Source organism: Solea senegalensis, linkage group LG8 (genome assembly GCF_019176455.1).
Source record: "Solea senegalensis isolate Sse05_10M linkage group LG8, IFAPA_SoseM_1, whole genome shotgun sequence".
NCBI classification, from domain to species: Eukaryota; Metazoa; Chordata; class Actinopteri; order Pleuronectiformes; family Soleidae; genus Solea; species Solea senegalensis.
The window spans coordinates 15009298-15031452 of NC_058028.1; the positions used below are offsets into that span (position 1 = coordinate 15009298).

Consider the following 22155-nt stretch of genomic DNA (forward strand, 5'->3'; position numbering starts at 1 on the left):
TAACTGAAGTCTTTTACATTGTGAGTTTCTGAAGTTGCTGCAACACTTGCCACAGAGGAAATAAGTGCACGTCGACGAGTGAGAATGACTCGTTAATGTTTCCTGACGACTTAAAGGCCTAAGTTATCGTCAGGAAAAAAAAAGAAGAAGAAAATCTGTCAAACAGCCAAGAATGACTTCCGTCACAGATGATGGTTATGGGTGGAGGAGTAAATTGCTTTTAAGAGCCACGTCGTCGTCTCATCAGTGTTCACAAACGTGCACCTGAGGCCATAGCGCTCTCTCAGACACTTTACAACGGAAGACTTTGGCATACTTTTTCTTTCTGTCTGGCTGCTGTCTGAATGTGCCGTTTCATATAAATGTGGTAATGATAATGGGAATCAGTTATATGCAAAAAAAAATAAAAAATGACGCCAAGCCTCTCAAGCAGTGCTCTCAAACTTGAGGCCCGTGGGCCACATGGGGCCCTCTAATCAATGCCATGTGGCCCTATAATGAGTCATTATGAGTTTGATTTAATGAATAGATTTATTTTGCATCACAAGTACGTTTTTATTAATGTAAACTTAATATTGTTGCATATTATAACACTTTTTTGACCAAGGTGCTGTACAGAATAATAAATAAAAGGGTTAAGGTTAGAATTGGGCTCTTTGTTTTACAAGTGACCTGGCTCCCTCCTGAGCCATGTGAGCTTGAGACTCCCGTTTTAAAGCTCATTAGCCCTACAGAAATACAACCGCTTGCCTACTCGCGGGTACATTCAGTTTATTGATTTTTCACAATGCCACTCTTTTTGTGTCCCATGGTGAATGTCTCTAGATTCCAACCCCTCTAAACATGCCTGCCATGCTCAAGACAGACAGACATATCTGCTCTTGCTGGAGCTCTCTTCAAAGCCAGTGTCAGAAAGCCATCTAATGCTAATGTAGCCAAGGGATAAAGTTCATTGGTTAAAAAGCAGCTCTTTGACCATCGTGTGTGTGTGTGTGTGTTTTGGTTGGCACAGTTGAAGAACGGATTAGGCTTTGACTGCGTTTGATTTGGGCAAATCCCCTTCCACAGCGAGCTGACCTCTGCGAGGGTGGAGAAGAGAAACGAGTTCATCCTCAAGATAAATACACACAGACACTGGCGCTCCGTCATGTACAGAGGGAAGTACACACAAAAGACAGACAGTGGGAAACACACTCGCACAGACAGACGTACAAGCACAGGGAGTTTGGTTGAATAATGGCCCAGTGAGTGGTGTGCCTATGGGGAAAGCTGTCAGTTTAATTGAATCCAGTATTCTCTATTCTCCCTGCCTGCTAATTGATTCTGTCAGGCTCTTCTGCTTGACAAAGAGACTGACATTTTCCCCTGCATGGTTATGACTGTCACAGTGTGAGTGAGTGACTGTGTGTGTGTGTGTCCCATATGTTATCATGCAGAGATGAATACTCCCGGTATACAGAAAAATAACAAAAACAACCACTTGCTGTACATTACTGAATACATTTGCTATCTTTCAGATATTATCTTGTATCATGGAACCGTCAATTACCATCAAACAAACAACATATGTACCACAAAATGTTGGAAATCCATTAAGTTGCAGAGCCTGCAAAAGTTTATGGCCATGAATAAATGGTGATTTCAGGGAAATTTTAGCTTGCAACACATTAACCCTTGGTGCTCACACGGCACAGTTCTGTGCCGGCCGCAGGTGCACTCACACGGCCATTTGACGTGGGAATAAAACACAACTCCTTATATGGACATCCGGGGTGTGTGTGTTTATAGGTCACAAATTCAGGCTTTAAAAATGTGTTGTTGAGTCAGAGTTATGACTCATTTCCTATCACATTTTAGTAGTGATATGAAGTAGCAATAATTGTGCAGAAGTAAAAAAAAATCCTTTTCTTTGTGTTTATAAAAACGAGCCAAATGAACTTTGAACTGCCACGTTTTTCCAAATTTCACAAATTCAATCTCATTTTAAACATTTTGGGCACTTTTTGCTTTGGTGTGTCTACATAGTTGGTGAAAATGAAAATATTTCATCAGCTTGCCAATAGGTTGTGTTGAAAAAAAGGATATAAGGATATATTCTTATTCCCTGTACGTTTTAACATAAAGTAATGGGAAAAAAGCAGCCAAAAGTCTCTGTGTTCTAAGGGTTAAGATGCACTGAACATTCAAAGGAAACTGTTCATCTATGTGTCCCTGTGTCAAAGCAATATTAGTGGAAAAAGTCGCCTGACAAATCTTTTAGCTGTTCTGAAAAACAAAACTTTCTGTCCCCATGTCGGACTTTTCAGGTCGTCAATCGTCACGGCAAAGGAGGCACATTCTTACAACAGTGTGGGCTTCCACATCACTTTTATTTCATTACACTTCAACTGTCAATATACTGCACTCACTTCAGTGAGGACACTCCAGGCCCTCTGCTGCCCTGTCAAAAAACACAAGATTGTCAGTGGGGAAAAACACACACACACACACGCGCATGCACACCGGCCTCAAATCGAGTAACCATGAGGTTTCGACCAATATGCAAATTAGAAGAGTCAGTTTGACAAAAAAAAGAAAGTTAAAGAACTGCTGACATTTCTTGTTATTAAATAAAAGTGTCAGAAAAAACACATTTGCAGCTTTTCTCACTTGAGCTTTAAAGTAAACAAGTTCTCTCCAACCAAAGACCAACATCATGTTTCAGCAAACGGCAAGTCCCCGTACCCTGATCAAAGACAGAGTGACGTCTTACTGAACGTGACTGGGAAAATTGAAATACGTTATGTAACTCGACGTTTCCGTGGCTCTGAATCTGCTGTGTTTCACAAGAGCAAACTTTTAGAACTGCACTGACAAATATGGATTATCCCATCATGGCCATGACACCCATTATACATAATTGGGTCAGTGTTGGCATTGATAACCTTTTAAAGTGCCTCTCCCATTACGGCCGTTTGACCTTTACCCGGGCTTTTTTAGAGCCAACGCCGTGCGGACGCTTTCCATCTCAGGGCATCTCAGCTTCACGCCCGTTGACTGATGTATGGAAAAGCAAAACATAAGCTTTATAAAATATGCAACATATACTGTAACTCTATTTACCGGAAGGCTTGTGTTTTCCATTAAGTTATTTATACAGGAAATACGGGGATGAAAGGTCAGGTCTAGGTTCACGCGTTGCCACTTTGAGGGTTAGTAAGTGACTCTTAAAGCATGAAGTGGTGATTGCACAGGTCACGTGGAAAAAAGATGAATAAATAATCCCAAAAAAAGGCGCTGCAGCCAACTTGACAACCTCTCCAGTTTACTCGCACAGGGCCACTTGTCAACGTTAGTCTCGTCCCTTCCTGTTTATTAGTTTCTCTCTCTCTTCTCTTGTCAGACCATCTATCTCTCTATTATTTGACTACGAAACTGCCCACCTGTCTGTTTATCTCCCTTCAGTCCATCCCTGCGTCTGTTTCTCTATCATTCACTCGCGGGGCGGTGTGTCCTTTCAATCTAGTTCTTCCGCCACATACACACACAACACAACAGCGGACATAACTAATCTCAGAGTAATCTCAGCCCAGATTATCTCTTCCTGTTTCCTGGGTAATGGAAAGGGGTGTTGTTGATACAGAGTATAAGTGGGGAAGTGACAGATTAATGTTATGGGGTCAACAACGTCTCCAGTCTGTTCAGACACGTCTTATGAAAGTCCAACAGCTTGAAGAGTTTTACAGGCGTTTAACTTTGACAGAGGCATCAGATTATTTTACCGTGCAGCGACAGACAGACAGTTTCAGAAGGGTCAATACGGAGGTAAATGGATAAAGTGTTGCGCTACATATATCAGGGCAGGAAAGCGCTGCTGTTCCATCTGCCACTATATTTCGATAATAAACAGTGCCGAACAGTAGCGTTATAAATATTGCAACAACAAGCTGCCCGGAGCGTAGATTAAAACTGCCGTCGAGGTAGTTAACATTTTTAAACCTCGTACCGCCGTGCTTTCACCGTGCATTTGGACCTTAAATATTTTAATAGACTAAGTCAGCTTAACTCGTGGGTTTTCCCCCCTTCTATGCCAGTGGTGATAATTCAGTTCAAAAAATATTTCAGGAATGCCGTGAGCGAGTGAGCAAATTGAATTTAAATTAATTACACGTACTTTGTCACTGTTTCAAGATCATTTCTTGATCAACGTCTAATTAATCACTATTTCAGTCACACCTGAGGAAATGTTTAAAACAAAAATGAAAAATAGAAATTAATTCATACAGTATAAATATATATATATATATATATATATATATATATATATATATATATATATATATAAATATCTATATATATATACACATATATATATACATATATATATATATACATACATATATATATATACATACATATATATATATTTAAACACAAATCCTCATGCATGTTTTAAACACGTTCTGCCATTTTGTTTGACTGAAACATCGCCAGAGGTCAGGATTAAAAAGGGTTTAGGGTCAGAGGGTTTATTTTATTAACCTTTTGAGATATAAATCTCTTATTTGAGGCAGACCTGGGTGGCTAAACACAGCTCTACTATTTTCATTACGGTGTGATGTTACGATACAGGGCAACACAGGCTATTGCTTAGACAATATTAATAGAAAATTTTTTATATATTTATACCCTAAAGGTCAGCCATTGGCCTCGGATTTGGGAGTAAGGTCACAGTATAAAGTCAAGGATTATTAGTCACAGCCCCGGAGAAGATTATTCTAGCATGCACCACATGGTATATTATTTTCAATATTCAAACAAAGGGGTTAGGATATTTTCCATTTGCTCCACTGTGCACTGCAGTCCAACAAAAACTGCCACTATTTAAATTATATGAGAGCAGCGTCAGTCCTTTTTTTTTTTAGTGTTTTTTTTTTAACCGTGAACTCTTGTCTATATGTGGTGGGAAGACCTTAGAGAGGTGATTTTCCCACATAGATCAATAAAATAACTGATCAGATTTGTGAGCAGAATTGTGGGGCGGGATAGTCATGTGAAAACTGATAACAGCGATCATAGCCGCTTTAGGGAATAGCACAGTACAGAACTGAGTGGCTCCACTGCCTCCACCCATCCGCAGCAGACTGTGAGAGCGGAGCAGATGATGCAGTTCACAGTACATTCATTTCCCCATTAAACTGCGAGACGTCTGAGAAATTACCCGAAAGAAAGTGCAGTGTCTGACCTAACTTTGGTCTCGCTCGACCCCTCCTCACTCTTACACATGCGTATACAAAAAAAAAAGAAAGTGATGTAGAAAGAGAAGGAGCAATAGTGTCTTCTGGCATTTCTGTCTGTCTATTAACATAGCATTACTTGTCGAGACAGCATCCAGGAGCTGCACGGTGAAGGAAACAGCAGCTGCTGTAATTGGCACACGCGGGCGCATCGCCAGGCAGCTGCTCGTGGAACACTTCATTTGCTCTCTGTTCTGTTGGCGGAGCACGCATTCACAATCACGTCGGCGAGAAGCCAACGCGGTGATTGTGATTAACATATCACTGTGAAGTTCCTCTGAATGTCCACGTTTAGTTCGCCACTTGTGAAACATTTTATGGGCACTTGTGGGTATTTTCCGGCTAAAGTGCTGCTGTATGAAGTTGCCTCATTTTACTCACACTGTGTGCTTCTTCTGCCTCGTCTGCTCAGTCGTGATGTATGACACGTCACTCGGTGTACGCTGTGGGAACGTTACCACAGACACAGAAACAAATGTCCGCCGTACTGGAGGAGCATCACACACATCTCACATTGGCTTGAAGTGGACATTTTTTATGTTTAAACCATGGAGGAGGTGAAGTAAGTTAAATAGGGATGCAGGGATGAGATAATAACTTTCATTTGGATATCAACCCTTCTGTTACCAATCCTGTCACTGCCGACAGGATTTGGCACGTGTACTGTTTGTAATATCTAGAAATTTCAAAAAACTATGGACTGGCGATCTGTCCCAGCACGCCCCGTGACCCTAAAGCGGTAGAAGATGGTTGGATGGAAACCGGAAAGTAGAGAAATAGAGCTTTGCACCCATATATTTGTCATTACAATAGTCCTCAGGACTTCCCGCGAAACGATCGTCCAGTGATGACGTCAATGAATAACTGCCAGATATCAAAAGTGAAAGCACTCATTCATTGGAAATGTCTTGACAATTCTACAGCCATAAAACCAAAAATAAATCCAGGCGGTGTGATTATCATGATGGTCATAAGAGGGTTATTACACAAATTCTGGCGTAGTAGTAGCGGGTGCACGACTGGTCTTCCTATAGAGTTTGCATGTTTTCCCCCTTGTGCCCATGGGTTTTCTCCCACAGTCTAAAAAACATGAAAGCATGTAGAGGTTAAGTGGACACTCTAATTGACCATAGACTCTATATGTTGGCCCTGCGATGGACCCCATCCTTTGCTCTCTGTCAGCTGTGATTGGCCCCAGCTCCCCGCAACCCTCATGTGGAGGATAAAGCTGTAGACAATAAATGAATGATACAGAATAAAGTGAACAAAATGCTCTTACATATTGCCTATTAGTGCTTAAGGCACTTTAAAAAAGCCCAGCATTGCAAATGAGGGAAGAAATAAAAACGAGGGAGCAGCACGGCGGACAGGAGATAAAGTGTGTACATAAATAAATTGAGAGTCAACTCTTAGTTGTTGTTTTTTTTTTTTTTTCAAGATCACTTTACAGTGTAGGCACGGCTGAATGTTATTTTTCAGTAAATGGCGTTTCAAACAGTAATTTCTACAGCTACAAAAGATGAACATTAATAACCATCTACGGTGTTTTTTAAGGCCATTTCATTTGGAGTTATTTGGACTGCATTAATATAGATCACATCCTCATGGACACGGTGCAACAGCAACTGTAATAAAGTCACGAAACCCTGGAAGCTGAAAGGCAGTAAACACAAGCAACAATCCCAACAAAGTGAAAGAGGAGCTCAACTGAAAATTAAATAGCATATCTCAGTTTACTGAATGCGCAATAAGTCATTTGTATTTACTCGGATTGAATTGAATTTGTATTATCCCATTGAAGCCGTTGTCTCTTTTCAATCACAACTAGGTAAATCCTACATATTTATGCATAATTACAATAGATTACTTCTATATGTATCTTGTATAATACATATGTGAACAGAACATGTATGCTTAGCATCCTCCATTATATAAAGTGTTTCAGCTTAATGTTAAGTTAGAAAGATAATACTAACACCAGGGATTAGCGCTGACATTCTCATATTGGTTATCCCCAGCCCTCTGACTCAAGGACAATGAAGGTCATGCTTCTTGTAACACGGAATCATATGTCACCCGGAGACTATTATTGATTTATTTTATCTTTGAGGGCACGGTGTTAATAGTAAAACAGAAAACACAGTGACAGGACAGTCGTGTATTGAAGAGAGTTGCAGACAGCTTGTGAAGCTTTAATGTGACTTCAGGTAGAATACCATTAAATCAACTGACCTACTTATAAAAGCACTCACAAATGCAATTTGTTGAGCGCCCTCCCTTTGTCTGTGCCTCCACTGGGCTTTTGAATTGTACTTCACACAAGACAGACAATTCCAGCTCCCTCTTATGCAACACCTTACCTTACCCCTCATTCACTTTGCGATGTGCATCCCGCTAACAACCTGCCCCCTAAGGTCTGTTCCATATTGAGCAGTCAGATGTCATGTTCAACTTCTATTCACGCAGACTGATAATACCTCCTCGCTGCATTCTTGACATATTGGAGAAATACCCTGTACCTGTAATAATATAATACACAGAGAGGAGGGAGTTATAAAACCACATCTGCCATTAAATGTGCATGATGATGAGCTGCACTAATATGCTTACCCCCCCTCCCCGAGCAATCACCGCTTGTACATTATTCTGGTGTCATGGCTCAGTGCAATTACATTCACATCCATAATTTAGGAATCCAGGTTTCGCAGACTTACTTATTTTTATTATTGCTATTATTATTAAACATACGTTAACCAAATCAAAGGCTTATTTTTGAGGAACAAAACACATTTTAGCGTTTGCGTCTCCAGCGCTAGTGAGCAAAATTAATGCCACAGGTGTCGGAGAGAGATAGACACAACGATACGAAAGGTTTACTGTCATGTGCAAAAAAGCAGTTTATACCATGACATTTCTTCATCAAGTAAGCACATTGGTGATGATTATAGTTGGATTTTTCCACTATAATAAAGGTTTAATGCTTGACCTACTGCATAATTGTCTATTTCACTAATATTAGTTTCCCAGGGAGGGCCAGGCGGTTGGTGTAGTGGTGAGCACAAGAACCGGTCGGAACATGTGGGGTTTAGGTAAATTGGACACTCTAAAGTGACCGTAGGTGTGAGTGTGAGAGTGAATGGTTGTTTATCTCTATATGTGGTCCTGTGATGGACTGGCAAACTGTCCAGGGTGTGACCCCATCTATCGCCCTACATCAGCTGAGATTGGCACAGTATCCCCAGTTACCCTCATGTGGAGGATACAGCTGTAGAAAATGGATGGATGGATAGTTTCCTGAGGAGAGGTGTATTTTCGGATTTAATATTGAATATAATATGATATTAAAATAAATAGTGATCACATTTGATTTGCAAACACAGATACTGTCCAATCAGGTAACAGTTTACGGTCTTTCTTAATCAGACACGTACCAGATTATGTTACACCTTTCCCTTGCATCTTCAAGTCATGTCTGAGGTGCCAGCAGGACAAGTAGAGCAATGTGTTGTATGTCTTTTTCAATGCTAGCTGCTCATACTGGGGCAGAATCCCAATGAGCCCTTTGCAACGTCGCACATGATGGGACGGCATCTCGAGCAGGTACCCAACAACCTTTGACTCCTGACAAGTGGCAGCTTAATACCGAGACTCACTGGACTGCCTAGTGCATGCTGCTCGAAATCCATAATCATATTCCTCTGGTCACTACAGAGGCTCCTTCGGTGAAGGTCAAAATAGAAAAAGATTTGTGAATGGAATGCATTTATGCATCATATCTGACCTCCTCTGCCATCGGCCAAACGAATTTGAATTTATGCAGCGGCCTTATCTATACAGTAGATCATGATGTGCTCTGTAGCCCATGGCCAAGAGGAAAGGGACTGGGCTTGAAACCGGGGGGTTGCCAGTTCAAGTTCAGGCTGGGGTGCCCCTGAGCAAGGGCCCCCATTTCTCCTTGGGTGCAGATAAGTACTGCCCACTGCTTGTGATTTCTGCTGGTGTGTAAAAAGGATGGGTTAAATGCAGAGGTCAAATTCACCATCACTAATTGGTGTCTGTGGACAAAAAATAACATACTAATTGTAATGTGACCCTTTCCCTGAAGCAGATTTAAAATTCAACAAGAAAATCCTCCAGTGCACAAAGTCAAGGACATCAGGCGTGAGAGAAAACGCCTTCATAATGTCACAGACTTGGATCTCAAAGCCACACTGTGGAAGAGGGTCTCCTGGCGAATGTCTCACCAACCAAGTATTCATTATCACATGACCCAACACATGAAGATGAAAGCCTCTACCATTCCGTTGCCTCAATTTATACAATTCCTTAAAACAAATACACACTTGCTTCCGTGTGTTTGCAGTAAGTCACAAAAGGAGAGCGCGTAATACGCACAACATAGTGATGAGTGCGTTTTGTGGCCATCTTACATAAAATCAAGCATGTCATCATGAGTGCGGGGGACAAAATAGCTAAGCCTCTTAAACAGACTCAGTGAAATTTCACAATCTCAAGTAATAATGCGATTATCCTACAGTATTTCTCTTATTATGAGGCATAACTGCATTTACAATAGTATCCCAAATACAATCAGACAGTGAGAGTGCCCTGCCTGTCTGTATTAATAATAGGAGTCCTATTTAGAGAAAGTGATAAAACCTCAGCCCCACATAGTGGTTACTTGAAGTCGTTTGTGTTGAAAATTGTATAAAATCTACATCCTGAACTATTGGCTTGCTAAACACTTCTCCTCAAACCAACAAAATTTTTTTTGGACTACCGCTGACCAGGATTCATTGATATAGTTCATATAAATTATTCATATAAACTGTGACACAGTGTTATGTGAGGTGAACTGCACATTGGACACAGTCGTTTCCACGAGAAGGATTATTTCAATAATTTCATGGTACTTTCCATTAACCATGACTTCAATCGATAACACTGCTCTTCTAAAAACATAAAGAAAACGCTCGATTGATTTTCAAAGGGCATGTGAAGTGCGAAACAAACGGAGGACGCGCCGTTCCCTGTAAGGATCTATAACTTACTTTTAGTTTTCTTTATTCTTTGCTCTTCATAATTGATTTGGCTCTATGTTCGTGCACACTCTATAGGTTCACTCCATGCACAACTCAATGTCATCTCTTAAGATATTTTGTCCGCATCTTATTTGCTTGGTGGTTGCACCTGTGTTCTTTGTTGGTAAGAAAATATTTTTTTTTCCACAAGGACAGCTTGCTCTCTGTTTAGGGTCCTTGGGAAAGCTTTCTTTCTCCATTAGAAATCCAGCCCGGACCATAAACGGCAGCCTGTAAAAACATGCTGAAATATTTACTTGAATATTTACTGGCTTTTTTTTGTCCATGTAGGACAGAGGACAGAAGGAGGTCACGTAGAAGTGGTGTGTTGTACAGGAGAGCAGTTAAAGGGCATTAAAGAGAAAATGGGAAAAACAAACAAAAGTGGAAGGAAGGGAGTGATGAGTGAGGAAGGAGGAGAAAAATACTCATAAAACAGACAAAAGCACAACAAGACTGTTGGATAACACTACATGTCCACTCGCCATTCATTTATCTATACAGGTTACAATTTATGAGCTATACCAACTAGGGTTCTACAAATAGCCTGACAATGGCCTCTTCACAATATGTATATACATACAGTATATATACTGTGTGTGTGTATATATATATATATATATATATATACATAAATATATACATATACATATATGTATATACATATATATATGTACATACATATATACAGTACATATGCATCTATTTTGTCATCCAACAGATTTCAAGCAAATCATTGTTATGCTAAAAATGCCCATTGTCCAAATGCACACCATAATAAACATGCACACATCACACTCAGGAACCTGTGGACTATGGTGATTATTGTATTCTACGTTCTCTTTTCCCACTCTCTGTGAAACCATTAGAAGACACACTCCTGCAATTCAGCTTTCCCACAACATGAAACGCATAAGAAAACTTCCGATCATCACTCAGTACACATTTTTTTTCTAGAATCTGCTGTAAAAGTGCCAACAATTTAGATCTTCTCGTGTTTGTCTCGCAACTCTGAAGTATGATCCATCTGAACACTGGTGGTGATACTGAAAAATAAATACAAATGGAAGATAATGGGGAAATTAAGCAGGAGAGCGGAGGAGGGGAAAAAGAGGATGTGTCAAAGCACTGCCGGACTGAAAGGCGAACAGATCCAGCCTCTCAGTTGAACCTTAAAAGTACTGACTCATTTCCCGGAGGGAAGATGAAGAGGGACAGCTCACCTAACAGAGGTCAACAAGACGTGCCCCTCAGCTCATGAGTTCCCAAAGCCTCGGCAAATGATTTATTATGTGGCACTTATTTTCATAATTAAAGCCTGTAACATCAACATTTTTCCCTGGGTTGTGTGAATACCCAATGGCTATTTCTCTTGTACAAAAAGTGACAATCTCTGGTTGTGATTTTACAGAAGTTAATTCACCAGTGTAAACACTTGCTGCTGTGAGACGGGAATGAAAAATTTCCCTTGCACTCAGCAACAGAAAGTACCATCCCTCAAAAGGGAAACACAAGGAAATCACTCGCTTTAAGTAATTGAAAAAAAAGAAAGAATTATCATGTTGGAATTTCATCAATAACTTCTCTTTTAAAAGTTACTTAAGAGACTCAGCAGTTTCCTCCCTCTGGCTACACTGGCAGCTGCAGACAGCTTTGCTTCTGTATCTTACAGTACAAGTTATAATACCTTTTGTTCAGGCATACCTGAGCTTTTGTCACACACCTGCCTGAGCGGAGTGCACTGCAGTCGCCACGGGGGGTTTGGAAACAAAGCTGCTGTGTGCGCGGAGCCTAATGATCGCTTGCAGCTAATGCATTCAAAGAGCATCAGTAAACTGTGGCTACAGAAAAACAACCTGGGTTGAATTCACTTGGAAATGAAGAATTATTGCAATTAATAATTCAAATATTAAGCAGATTAACAGTTGGTTTGAAATTGAATCCATCCATCCATCCACGTTTTCCTTAGCGATACATCATTTGCCTTTATTTGCAGTGTGACTTTGCCGTCGACCCTCTGCCCTCCTCTGTTCAGACCTTCCCACACCGTATGAGTAATTGGCACATTCAATTATTTAAAAACAGCCGGGGTCCATTATCATAAATATTCACTTGACGTTTTGCTTAGATCGACAGTCAGAACCTAGGGCGCCGGATGTGACTTCATGACATCTCGTCTCTCTCTCTCTCTCGCAATCTCCGTGTGCAAATTGAAGTGTATGTATGCATTTTGATTGCCCACGGGCTGACTGATGGACAGTATTTGCAAACAAAGCGTCCCCGCTGTCAGTCAACATGACTGAACACAGACAGCACGGAAATGTCAGGCTCACGCACGGGAACAGATGTGCACACGAGCGTATACGTGTCCATGCTGGGCACGGTAATGTCAGCCACACTTACACGCGTGCATATTCATGAACATGCCGACACAAGACTCGCTGTCAGTCCACGGTTGTAACAAGTGCCCCTAATGAACCCGTCACTGGCCCCACCAGAGAAAAGACAATAACGGCATGCTAACAAAGGGGAGGTCCTAATAACAAGTCTATTATCATCTATTACTGCTCTTTATTAGCACAGACACTGATGCCTCTCTGGGCGTCTGGCTGCACACAATGGCAGCTCTTCTGCCATTCGGCATTCAGTACTAAACACAGTTGTATCTGTCTATTAGTGCTGGGTATATCCAACAACCTCATGCTACAATATGTATCACAACACAGAGGCCACAGTAAAATACACGTGCAGTTATTTTGAATAATGGCCATAACCTGCACAGATTTTATGAAAACAGCTATAGGATAATGAAGAGGTTTGCAATAAGCACTGTATTACTGTATTAACGGACATTGCTGCAATCCACTGGCTTTATTCTGCACTGCACCTTTATGTCCTAAGACAAGCATCACATCATTTGCTGTTGTAGAGATTCAGTGACATCTGGGGGCAAAGTACACCACGATGATTAAGTCGTGAGAGCAGTAAAACATGCAAACACGTAGTAATAATATTGCTGCGCGTGCAGATATTAACGTACGATGGCACAATAAAGATGCATGCATATTAAAGAGAAAAAAAACTACTTCTTACTAAAAACTAACTACTAACTACTTCTGCTTTACACGCGCTGTGGTCACGCACAAGTGAAATCTGCTCGCGAAGTTAAAAATCTGTTTGCGAAGTTAAAATCTGCTCGTGTGAGTGGACCAGACTTCTGACAGTTTGGGGGTGGAGACCAAGGAGGGCAACCGGCCCTCTAATGACTGGTCACTTTCAGTGTGATCACACCCACAAGGAACTTCTTGTATTTGATTGACAGCTATCACTTTATTGCGTGATCGTACGTTAACATCTGCGCACGTGTAGTAATATTATTTGCTCTCACCGCTTTCGACATACATAATACTCAGTCTTATTTCCTAGCACAACCACAGTATCAGTCTTCATCTACTTATATCTACATCTACCTGGCATTCGTTTTGTACTACACTCTCTGAAAGAAATTAGATTTCACTGATGCGTATTTGTTGAAAGACGTGTAAATTCTCTGTGGGGTTTTCCCATTGCAGTTATCGTGCAGTTAGACGCTGATTTGCACAGTTAAGTTTGTGTTGCACAGGTGAGAAATAACCTCAGGGAAATGACAGCAATCTAAGGTAATCACTTGTCATAGATCGTTGTGTTATGACAACAGTTACCGATGAAAAACCAATAAAGGTTTTGCTGGTGAAGTGGGGGGGGGGTGCATCAGTATGCATTTTCTGATAATAAGTAGATAAGAAAATAAGAATGACAGTAAGAAACTAAGAGGAGAATAAAAGCATCCAAAAACCTCTGAAACACATTTCGCCAAAATACATGTAGAGATAACAGCGTTGCCAAAGCTGTTCAGAATTCAAGATGATATGTGCTGTGGCAGATTGTGCTCGATCACAGCACAGGCGGAGGGTTTTCTGCTTCCCAGTTCCCACTGGCCACTGTGAAATCTCATTGATCTCACGGTGGAGGTTAAAAATAGTCTGCTGAGATTGGTGTCGTTTGCAACACCTAGCATTATTAAAACCAGGGTTGAAGACTTTTATGTAGAGGAACAAGGGAACGGCTCTGTAAATGGAGGCAATCTTTTTAGGTATTTGTACATAATTGAAATAAACTGTAAGGCACTGCTAAGTTATATAATGACCATGGCTCGTCTGGAAGGTTATTTCAAAGACTCGTGTTGACCATACGAAGCATTCGGTTGCGGAAGATGAAGACGTGCAAAGATGCACATTCAGAGTAAGGGGTGTACAGGAATGTGTCAACAAAATAACTCAATATTATGCATAACAATATTACTCAGCTTTTCTGCAGCGTTACCATGGACATGTTTTTACAGCAACGTCTGTCAGAAGATCCAAATGACCTGCACAGAGTAGAATACTATTTTAAGGTGCAATTCTTGCCAAGATCCTCAGCAGCGCAGCACTTTCACTGTATTGAATTCCGATAGCCGCACTTAGGTACCAGGCCAGTGTGTTTCCCATGTGAAGCTTCCAGTCACATGACACAATCATGTGTTCGGACAGCTCGTGGAAAGCGTGTTTTAAGCTGCAGTTTTCCTTTTTGCATGATGCATATTTCACAACACGAGGATTATTTCGAGGAGCTTTCGGCTAATTTAAACACATCAATCAGACTATTATCAAGCTCGCAATATGTGTATACGTGTGTGCACAGAATCCACTACCAAGGCCCACACTAATCTATTCAAACAATGGGATAATTTATCGGTTTGTGTATTTGAATGGGTTGTTTTGTAGTCTCTCAGCTCTGTGTGGGCACAGATTTAATGTGGACGTACGTTTGTGCACGTGCTTGTGGGCGTGAAGATGAACCGAGGAGCGACAGAACCTGATTGACTGTTGATTTGTTTGTGCTGTGTGTGAGGGAGCAGCAGAGTCTGACAAAGCATTCCTTTTGCTCAGTAGCTTTGTGTGTGTGTGAATAGTAGTGGAGGTAAGGAATCCATTAAGAGAGAGAGAGAGAGAGAGAGAGGAGGAGGAGAGAAAGAGAGAGAATGTACAATATGTGTGCATGAGTGTGTGTCCGTAGTGTGACCCATTCACTGGCTAAACAATCTAGTACGACTGTGGTGTCAAATGGGCTTAATGTAGCATTTCTCCTTGGCCCAAATGACACCCTTGCACAAGTCCAAAAACACCCCCTGACTATATTTAATTATTGATTGGTTGAAAACGTTCCTGTATCCTCTCAACACAAGCAGGTGCTGGCCAATGAGCTGATCACACACCATATGCTGAATTCATCGGATATAATCAAAGTAGCTGGAATCATTCTTGTACATCTGGAGGAGAAAAAAACTGCCCTTGTGGGAGGCCCAGATTCAGTTCCCTGCATCAGCAACACTTCCCGACTGAGCCGTTCATTTGTGCTTTGTTTTCAAGGTTATCCTGTAAATGACCCTATTTGAGGTGATTATGGACGGACCAGAAAAGATAAAAAAAAAAACAAAAAACAACACAAATGCGCCGAAAATGATCAACTCATCACACATGTTCCCTTCGCTGTTCATGTGCAGATGCCTTTTAGCGAAGCCGCGAGGCAGTGGAGGTTTCCCAGTTTGATAGCGATTAAGAACAGAGAACTATACGGGACACCGTGTGTGTCTGTGTGCGTTCTGGCTCTGGTTGGATACAATTGATCTGTGCTGCTTCAGTGAGAACATAATCAATATTTATGACCTGACATTTGGTCCTGATCAGGTTTAGTGGTGTGTGGAGTTTAGAGATTTATGAGACTCAAAGCGAAGGTGAGGAGGAGACGGTGTCGCCTAATGATGATGAATACTCATTGAATGAAAATTAAAAAACCCTGTGTTACATTAGATTGAAATTAAATGTCAGTTCAAGGTTCAGTCTGCAGCCTTCAGTTGCATGTGCTTTAGCAGCAAAAACACATTTGCAGCGCATACTGCAAAAATACCGAATACGGGGGCCAGCATTGGTTTGACCTGTGTACTGTTGAAACACAGCAGTACAATATAGTGGGCTCGGAAAAAGAGGACTCACTTCCCTTGTAGATATAAAAGGTTCATTCAAAGGTAATGGAAACACAGAGATTCAAAGATACAGTATATTCTAGTCTAATAAAAACATCATATGTTATTCTATTGTGGGTGACATATCCCTTAATACCACATGCTCGACTTTCGATCCTCTTCTTGTGCCTATTAGTCTTCTCTAGGGGCATTTTGTTCCGAGCTGGATTAAAAAAAAATGTATTTCCCAATTCAAAGTTGATTCATAAAATCTTTACAATGAACTTTTGATATTTGCCATTCCCCGTTTCCTCTGCACAAATCCGGCGAGACTATCGCAATCATGCTGGACTTGACCATAATAGTCTGTCATGACTGTGAGATGTTTTGCTATGGTGAAGCTAAGACCTGCGATTATTCGTTCAGGACAGTATAGTTTATTTCTGTCCTTAATTGTCACTGCAAAACAACATTAGTTTAGTCACTGCTGTCTTGTTCTGATGAACAAAGAGGTCATGGATGCTCACAGCACCCTCTGCTGGACAACTTGTAAATAACTTTCAAATGTCTGACGCATTTCTAGGCTAGATTTGTTTTTGTTTTTAACTTGAACAGGTTTGTACTGTTCGAGGTTCGAGTAAATTTAACTAAATAAATATGACAAAACAAAAAAAATGACAGCAAATCACAACAAAGTGGAAAATGTCAAGGGCTGGCAGCAACCACAGTGCACCAGCAGTGTGGTTGCTACTGGTTATTGTACAGAGCATTAACAAAATAACCCAGAGCACTCTGTCACTCTGTGAAATTAGACATTTAGTAGAGATTAAAAATGAGTGTGTGACATAGGAGTGGAGACATCACAGTCACAAATAGTGAAACCTGTGCTCTGTCTCCATGACAATTTAATTCTCAGAAGTCACGACTTTTACATAACCTGATTCGAGTGAGATCATTTGGTTCCTACGCTAAGGCCACTTGCAAACACCTCACATGGAATCACAGCTTTTTCACGGGCAATGGAAACACATTGCAAGTTGAAGCAGATACTTGGATTGTCAGTAGATTGTGAGGACCGGACATAATTGATTCCCATAAGTTTCTCCTTTAATACGCTAAGATTAAATCCGCTTCTCTGTGAGCACGAGAGAGGAGACAAACAGCTGGGTACCATTTTTGTTCAGAAACATTTGGGAGATTCTTCCATTCTGTGCTTCTTGAAGTTTAATACTGGAGTGAACTGGAGGGCTGTTCTGTGTGACATTTTTTATTTAAGCGTCCCACGCTGAAATTGCTCACAGGAACTGCAGCCCAGCTCTGCTCTGCTCTCAGAGTTTCAGCAAGGCAGTTAAACTTTCTTCTTTTACAATTCCTATTACAAAGTCAGTCCCTGGTATCAACACACAGGCACACACAATCCCATAACATCTTCACCTTAAAAATAATGATTTATATGAAGTATTTTTGTCCCCGTAATACATGACAATGTAGATTTATGCTCCTACAACACGAGAAGTACCTACCTACATCACACACACACACACAGCTATACTGTATATGAAAGAAAAATCCCAGATGGAGATTTAATGCCATCAATGAGCTTGGCATTGGGACTGGCTATCCTCCGATGCCCGCTGGCTCTCAAACAGACACAAACATGGCTCCAATCACTTTCATTCTAAATAGTATGTGAGGTCTGCCTCTCTCTCTCGCTCTATGCACAGGTGGAAATATGTTTATGGAGGAGAGACAGAGGCATTAAAAACTCACAGTACCCTGGGAAACATTTGAATTAAACAGATTACGCAGAAGAGAAATGTGAGATAAAATATAGTGAAGTGGGCTCTCTGGAGAAAACAGTGCAACAAGGAGAAACAAAGCAAAACCACCGTAAGCACAGGGATGCATTGTTCTTGTTTACCAGGGCGATTTTGTCCCCCCCAATTTCCCACAGGAAAGAAGGCTGGTGCGGAAAAAATGAGAGCTCAATTATTTACCTTGGGAAATACCAAGACAGAGGTTGACAATAAGAAGAATCAGGAAATGTGTCTAATCAGGAAATGAAGACTCCTACAGCTGTAGGGGATGGATCTTTGCGAGTGTTTGTCAGATAACAGGCTCATGAATTCCAGCTCTGTGGGGAAATAAGGATGAGGTGGCTGCCACTGGTAGCACAGCGTGCAAATATATAATGATAGCACATATGTCACCACTGCTGCTTCCTCATAATGGCACACAATAGTATACAAGTAGATGGAACAAGTCATTTTTGGGCAGGATTTTACATCACAGGATTGGTTTGGTGTATGGGTGAGTGACAGAGCTGGACAGAGAGAGAGGTTTGTGTTGGCAGCTTCTCTGGCTTTCAGACTTGGCTCTGTGATAAGTGTTAATCCGATATGTAGGCTCTCCAGTCCACACCACAATGTCATCAAGTGTAATGTCATTGTATCATTGTTGTTATTACTATGTTAAGCATTATTTTAAAACTATGCATTAATCATTAAAAAAATAAAAAGCAACTTTTTTAAAAAAGAATTTGAATTCAAATTTTCAAAATCAGGATTTGGGTAGAATTAGCTGCAGAGGGGGAGTTTTTACACTTTAAATAACTGAGGCCATGTCCTTTACCAATTAGTCCCTTTATAAAATGTTTTGTTCAAATTGTTCAAGTGATAGTTTGCCTATGACTTCCTGTTTAACCTCAAAAAGCAAAATTAAATGTGTTTTATTTATTTATTACGTTGAGAAATTGGTTATTTACTAGCCTTAATTATCTAACTCGAACTGAAATTTATTTCCAGGAATGGTTGGAGACATACAGTATATGCATTTTTGTGTATGGTTTTAATTCTTCACATCTATTGCAGATTAGGAATTACGCTCCTTTATGTTATAGTTTTGCCTGACGTGTCTTAAATTAGATTACTGTTGTCAAATTTTCTGACGTTGGTATCTTGTGTTTTCTTTGGCAGGATGATCCCGTCCAGCAGCAACGACTTCCTGGTGCGGGACCTTGCCGCTGGACGCAGCTATGATCTTTGCGTCCTGGCCGTGTTCGACGATGTCATTACATCACTGACTGCGACCCGCCCTTTGGGCTGTCTGTCATTTACCACAGACACAGAGTTCAGCCAGTGCCAAGCACTGCACAGCCACTTCCTAGGTGGAACTATGATCATCATCATTGGAGGGATTATTGTTGCTTCTGTGCTGGTGTTTATCATCATCCTAATGATACGTTACAAGGTCTACAGCCACCAAGGGGCAGGCCACGGGAAAGCAGCCATTGCAGCCAGTGTGCCAAGACCGCAGAGCAATGGACAAGGAGGAAGTGGACAAGTCCAAGTCCTCCCTCACTCTGCTTCAAAAATCACTGAGACTCATGAGGACCAAGCGCTAGCGTCGTCCAGAGCCATGTCGCCTAGCAACACCCTGAGAGACACAGTTGCACTGGTTGAGGAGAGCAGTGGACGGAGCATAATGACAAGGACCGACTCCCTGGCCAATGAGGAGTTGCTCTCGCCCACAAAAGCCCGCTTCTCCTCCAGGGTCGCCATTGAGATGAAAAGCAGACCGCCATCTGTTGCCAAAGAGCCCACCTCCCCCAAGGAACTGGCAGGTAGTAAAGAGTCAGACAGGTAGAAAGTGATAGACACAGATGTAGAGGAGGCACAGCAGCACAGAGAGGAGGAAGCACTTTAGAGACGTGGAGGGGGGAAGCAACAAACTTGACCTAGACAGTGCAAGGGAGAATAAGATTCCGACTGCAGTCCCACAGAAAGAGATGACGGGATGTGAGACAGACAGAGTGCAACAGAGGGTGTGAAATTAAGCGAGATAATAACACAGAGTGGAATACTGAGAAAGTGAGTGTGAGAAAGAACATGAATAAGAGAGATGCCACCCTTGTGGAATAGTTGATGGCAAGAGCGTTAGACATGTGTTCCCTTTTGTCTACAGGACTGAAGTAGTGTCTACATTTGTTGTTACCTCTCTCCCCCATGGTCTTTGGAACAATTGCATGAGTTTAATGAGACAAACTCCAGTCAGATTAGTCAGATTCATTTAAATCCACGACTCTTGCCAGATTCCTCCCTGTTGAATGAAATATGATCCATGCAAGACAATGGTTTTAAATATATTTGTGAGTTTATGACACCACTGAGTTATTTTCAGCTGCCTGCATGTGTTGGATCGCATCGACCAGCGACTGCCGGGAAACGTTTCCAAAGTATAATTAGTCTGTGTCAGCTTCCCAAAAAAAACATTTGCGGGATTTGTTGAGAAAGGGATTTGTGGGATCATCCGCCACACTAAGGCTAACATTATATTAGCATTCATGGTGTGTCCTCCACCTAAGTGCTTCAAGCTAGACTTCAATAACTTTTGGAAAGCTCGTTTGCCATCAAGTATGACAGAGTAATTAAGAGTGAGAAGGGAAAGGTACTTCAGTACAAAGAAAAACAGTATCCGTGTGGGTTGAAATTCAACACCAGGACGGAAGAATATAAAACCACCATGACTTTGATTAAAAGTTAAAATGCTTAGTTCCTTGAGGGCAAAGTAAAATAATAATGACGGGAAACTGGATAGTTCAGTTGGTAGAGCTGGAGGGCAAAGGGCCCATTTACAGTGACCTGGGTTCGTCTTCCCCTCTCTCCCTCTCATGCTTCATTGTCCTGTCCAATAAAGGACAAACAAGCCCCACCCCCAAAAGAGTATTGATGAAAAAAAAAAGGTTATTTAATTGGTTGTTTAATGGTTATCAATAGTAGGTCTAAGGACCCCAAAGGTTCCACGTAGAGGTCCCAAGGGGTTACAAGAGAATAATAAAATGAAATATGAATATAAATTTCATAAAAATGAAAAACAAGAAAGGTAACACACTTCAAAGACATATACATATTTCCAAATTCAAATAAAATACATTTAAGTGGCTCTGTGTGGATGGATCAGTCTGTTGCTGAGCTGATGATGACGTGCTAACTCTCAGCTAGTTGCTAACTCATTAGCATCACAGTCAATACTTCATCATTCACACATTATTCAAGCACATCAGGTTGGTGTGTTATTCATATTGGTAGCAGTTGCTCACATGCTCACGTTTCCATGTGGATTTCAAAACGACAATACTGAGCTAGCTAACAGCAATGTTAGCCACACGACGTTCTGAAACGCACAGTGGATTATAAAAAGATAGCATGGAAGAAAAACATTTTTTAATCCCTGTATGGGACTTTGAATGAACACCAACATAGATGAGTGACGTTAATGAAAACTCAACAACAATGTTTTATCCAAACGTGAAAGACCATGCAAAATCTTTGGGATTTTTCAAACGCAAGATGTATCAAGTAAAAACAATAAACTGCCGTTGAGCTGTTCAGGCACTGACATAATAAAGTTAAACATTTACTACAGCTTATGCATGAATGTTTACACAGCTGTATACACTCACTGCTCAGATTGTGTGCCCCCAGGGTGCTCTACGTACAACACAGGCCAAGTCCTTTAGATCCAGTGAGACTGTAATGGCATTGCCTAAGGGTAACACAACAGTATCACATAGATACATCCAATTTAGGAATGTATTATACGCAGCACAGTGATGCAACCTCAACCATTATTGTTGTCTGTATTGCAGAATAAGCAATTGGAAGAAGATTAAATTGTGGTGGTGGAGAAATGTGAATCCACGAGAGCACACTGTGAGGGTTAAGAGATGCAGCACTTAAGTAGGAAGCAGTACAAG

General features: G+C 41.1%; 1 protein-coding gene across 4 annotated transcripts in view; it reads left to right on the top strand.

Annotated features, from left to right (window-relative positions):
- zgc:172282 (leucine-rich repeat and fibronectin type III domain-containing protein 1-like protein) overlaps positions 1-22155 on the top strand; it is an 81051-nt gene that overhangs the window by 43095 nt on the left and 15801 nt on the right. For all 4 annotated transcript variants that reach the window (XM_044032735.1, XM_044032732.1, XM_044032733.1 and 1 more), the window contains exon 8: positions 19376-20022. In XM_044032735.1, the coding sequence (XP_043888670.1) occupies positions 19376-20022 (647 nt within the window). The remainder of the gene's footprint in view (positions 1-19375; positions 20023-22155) is intronic.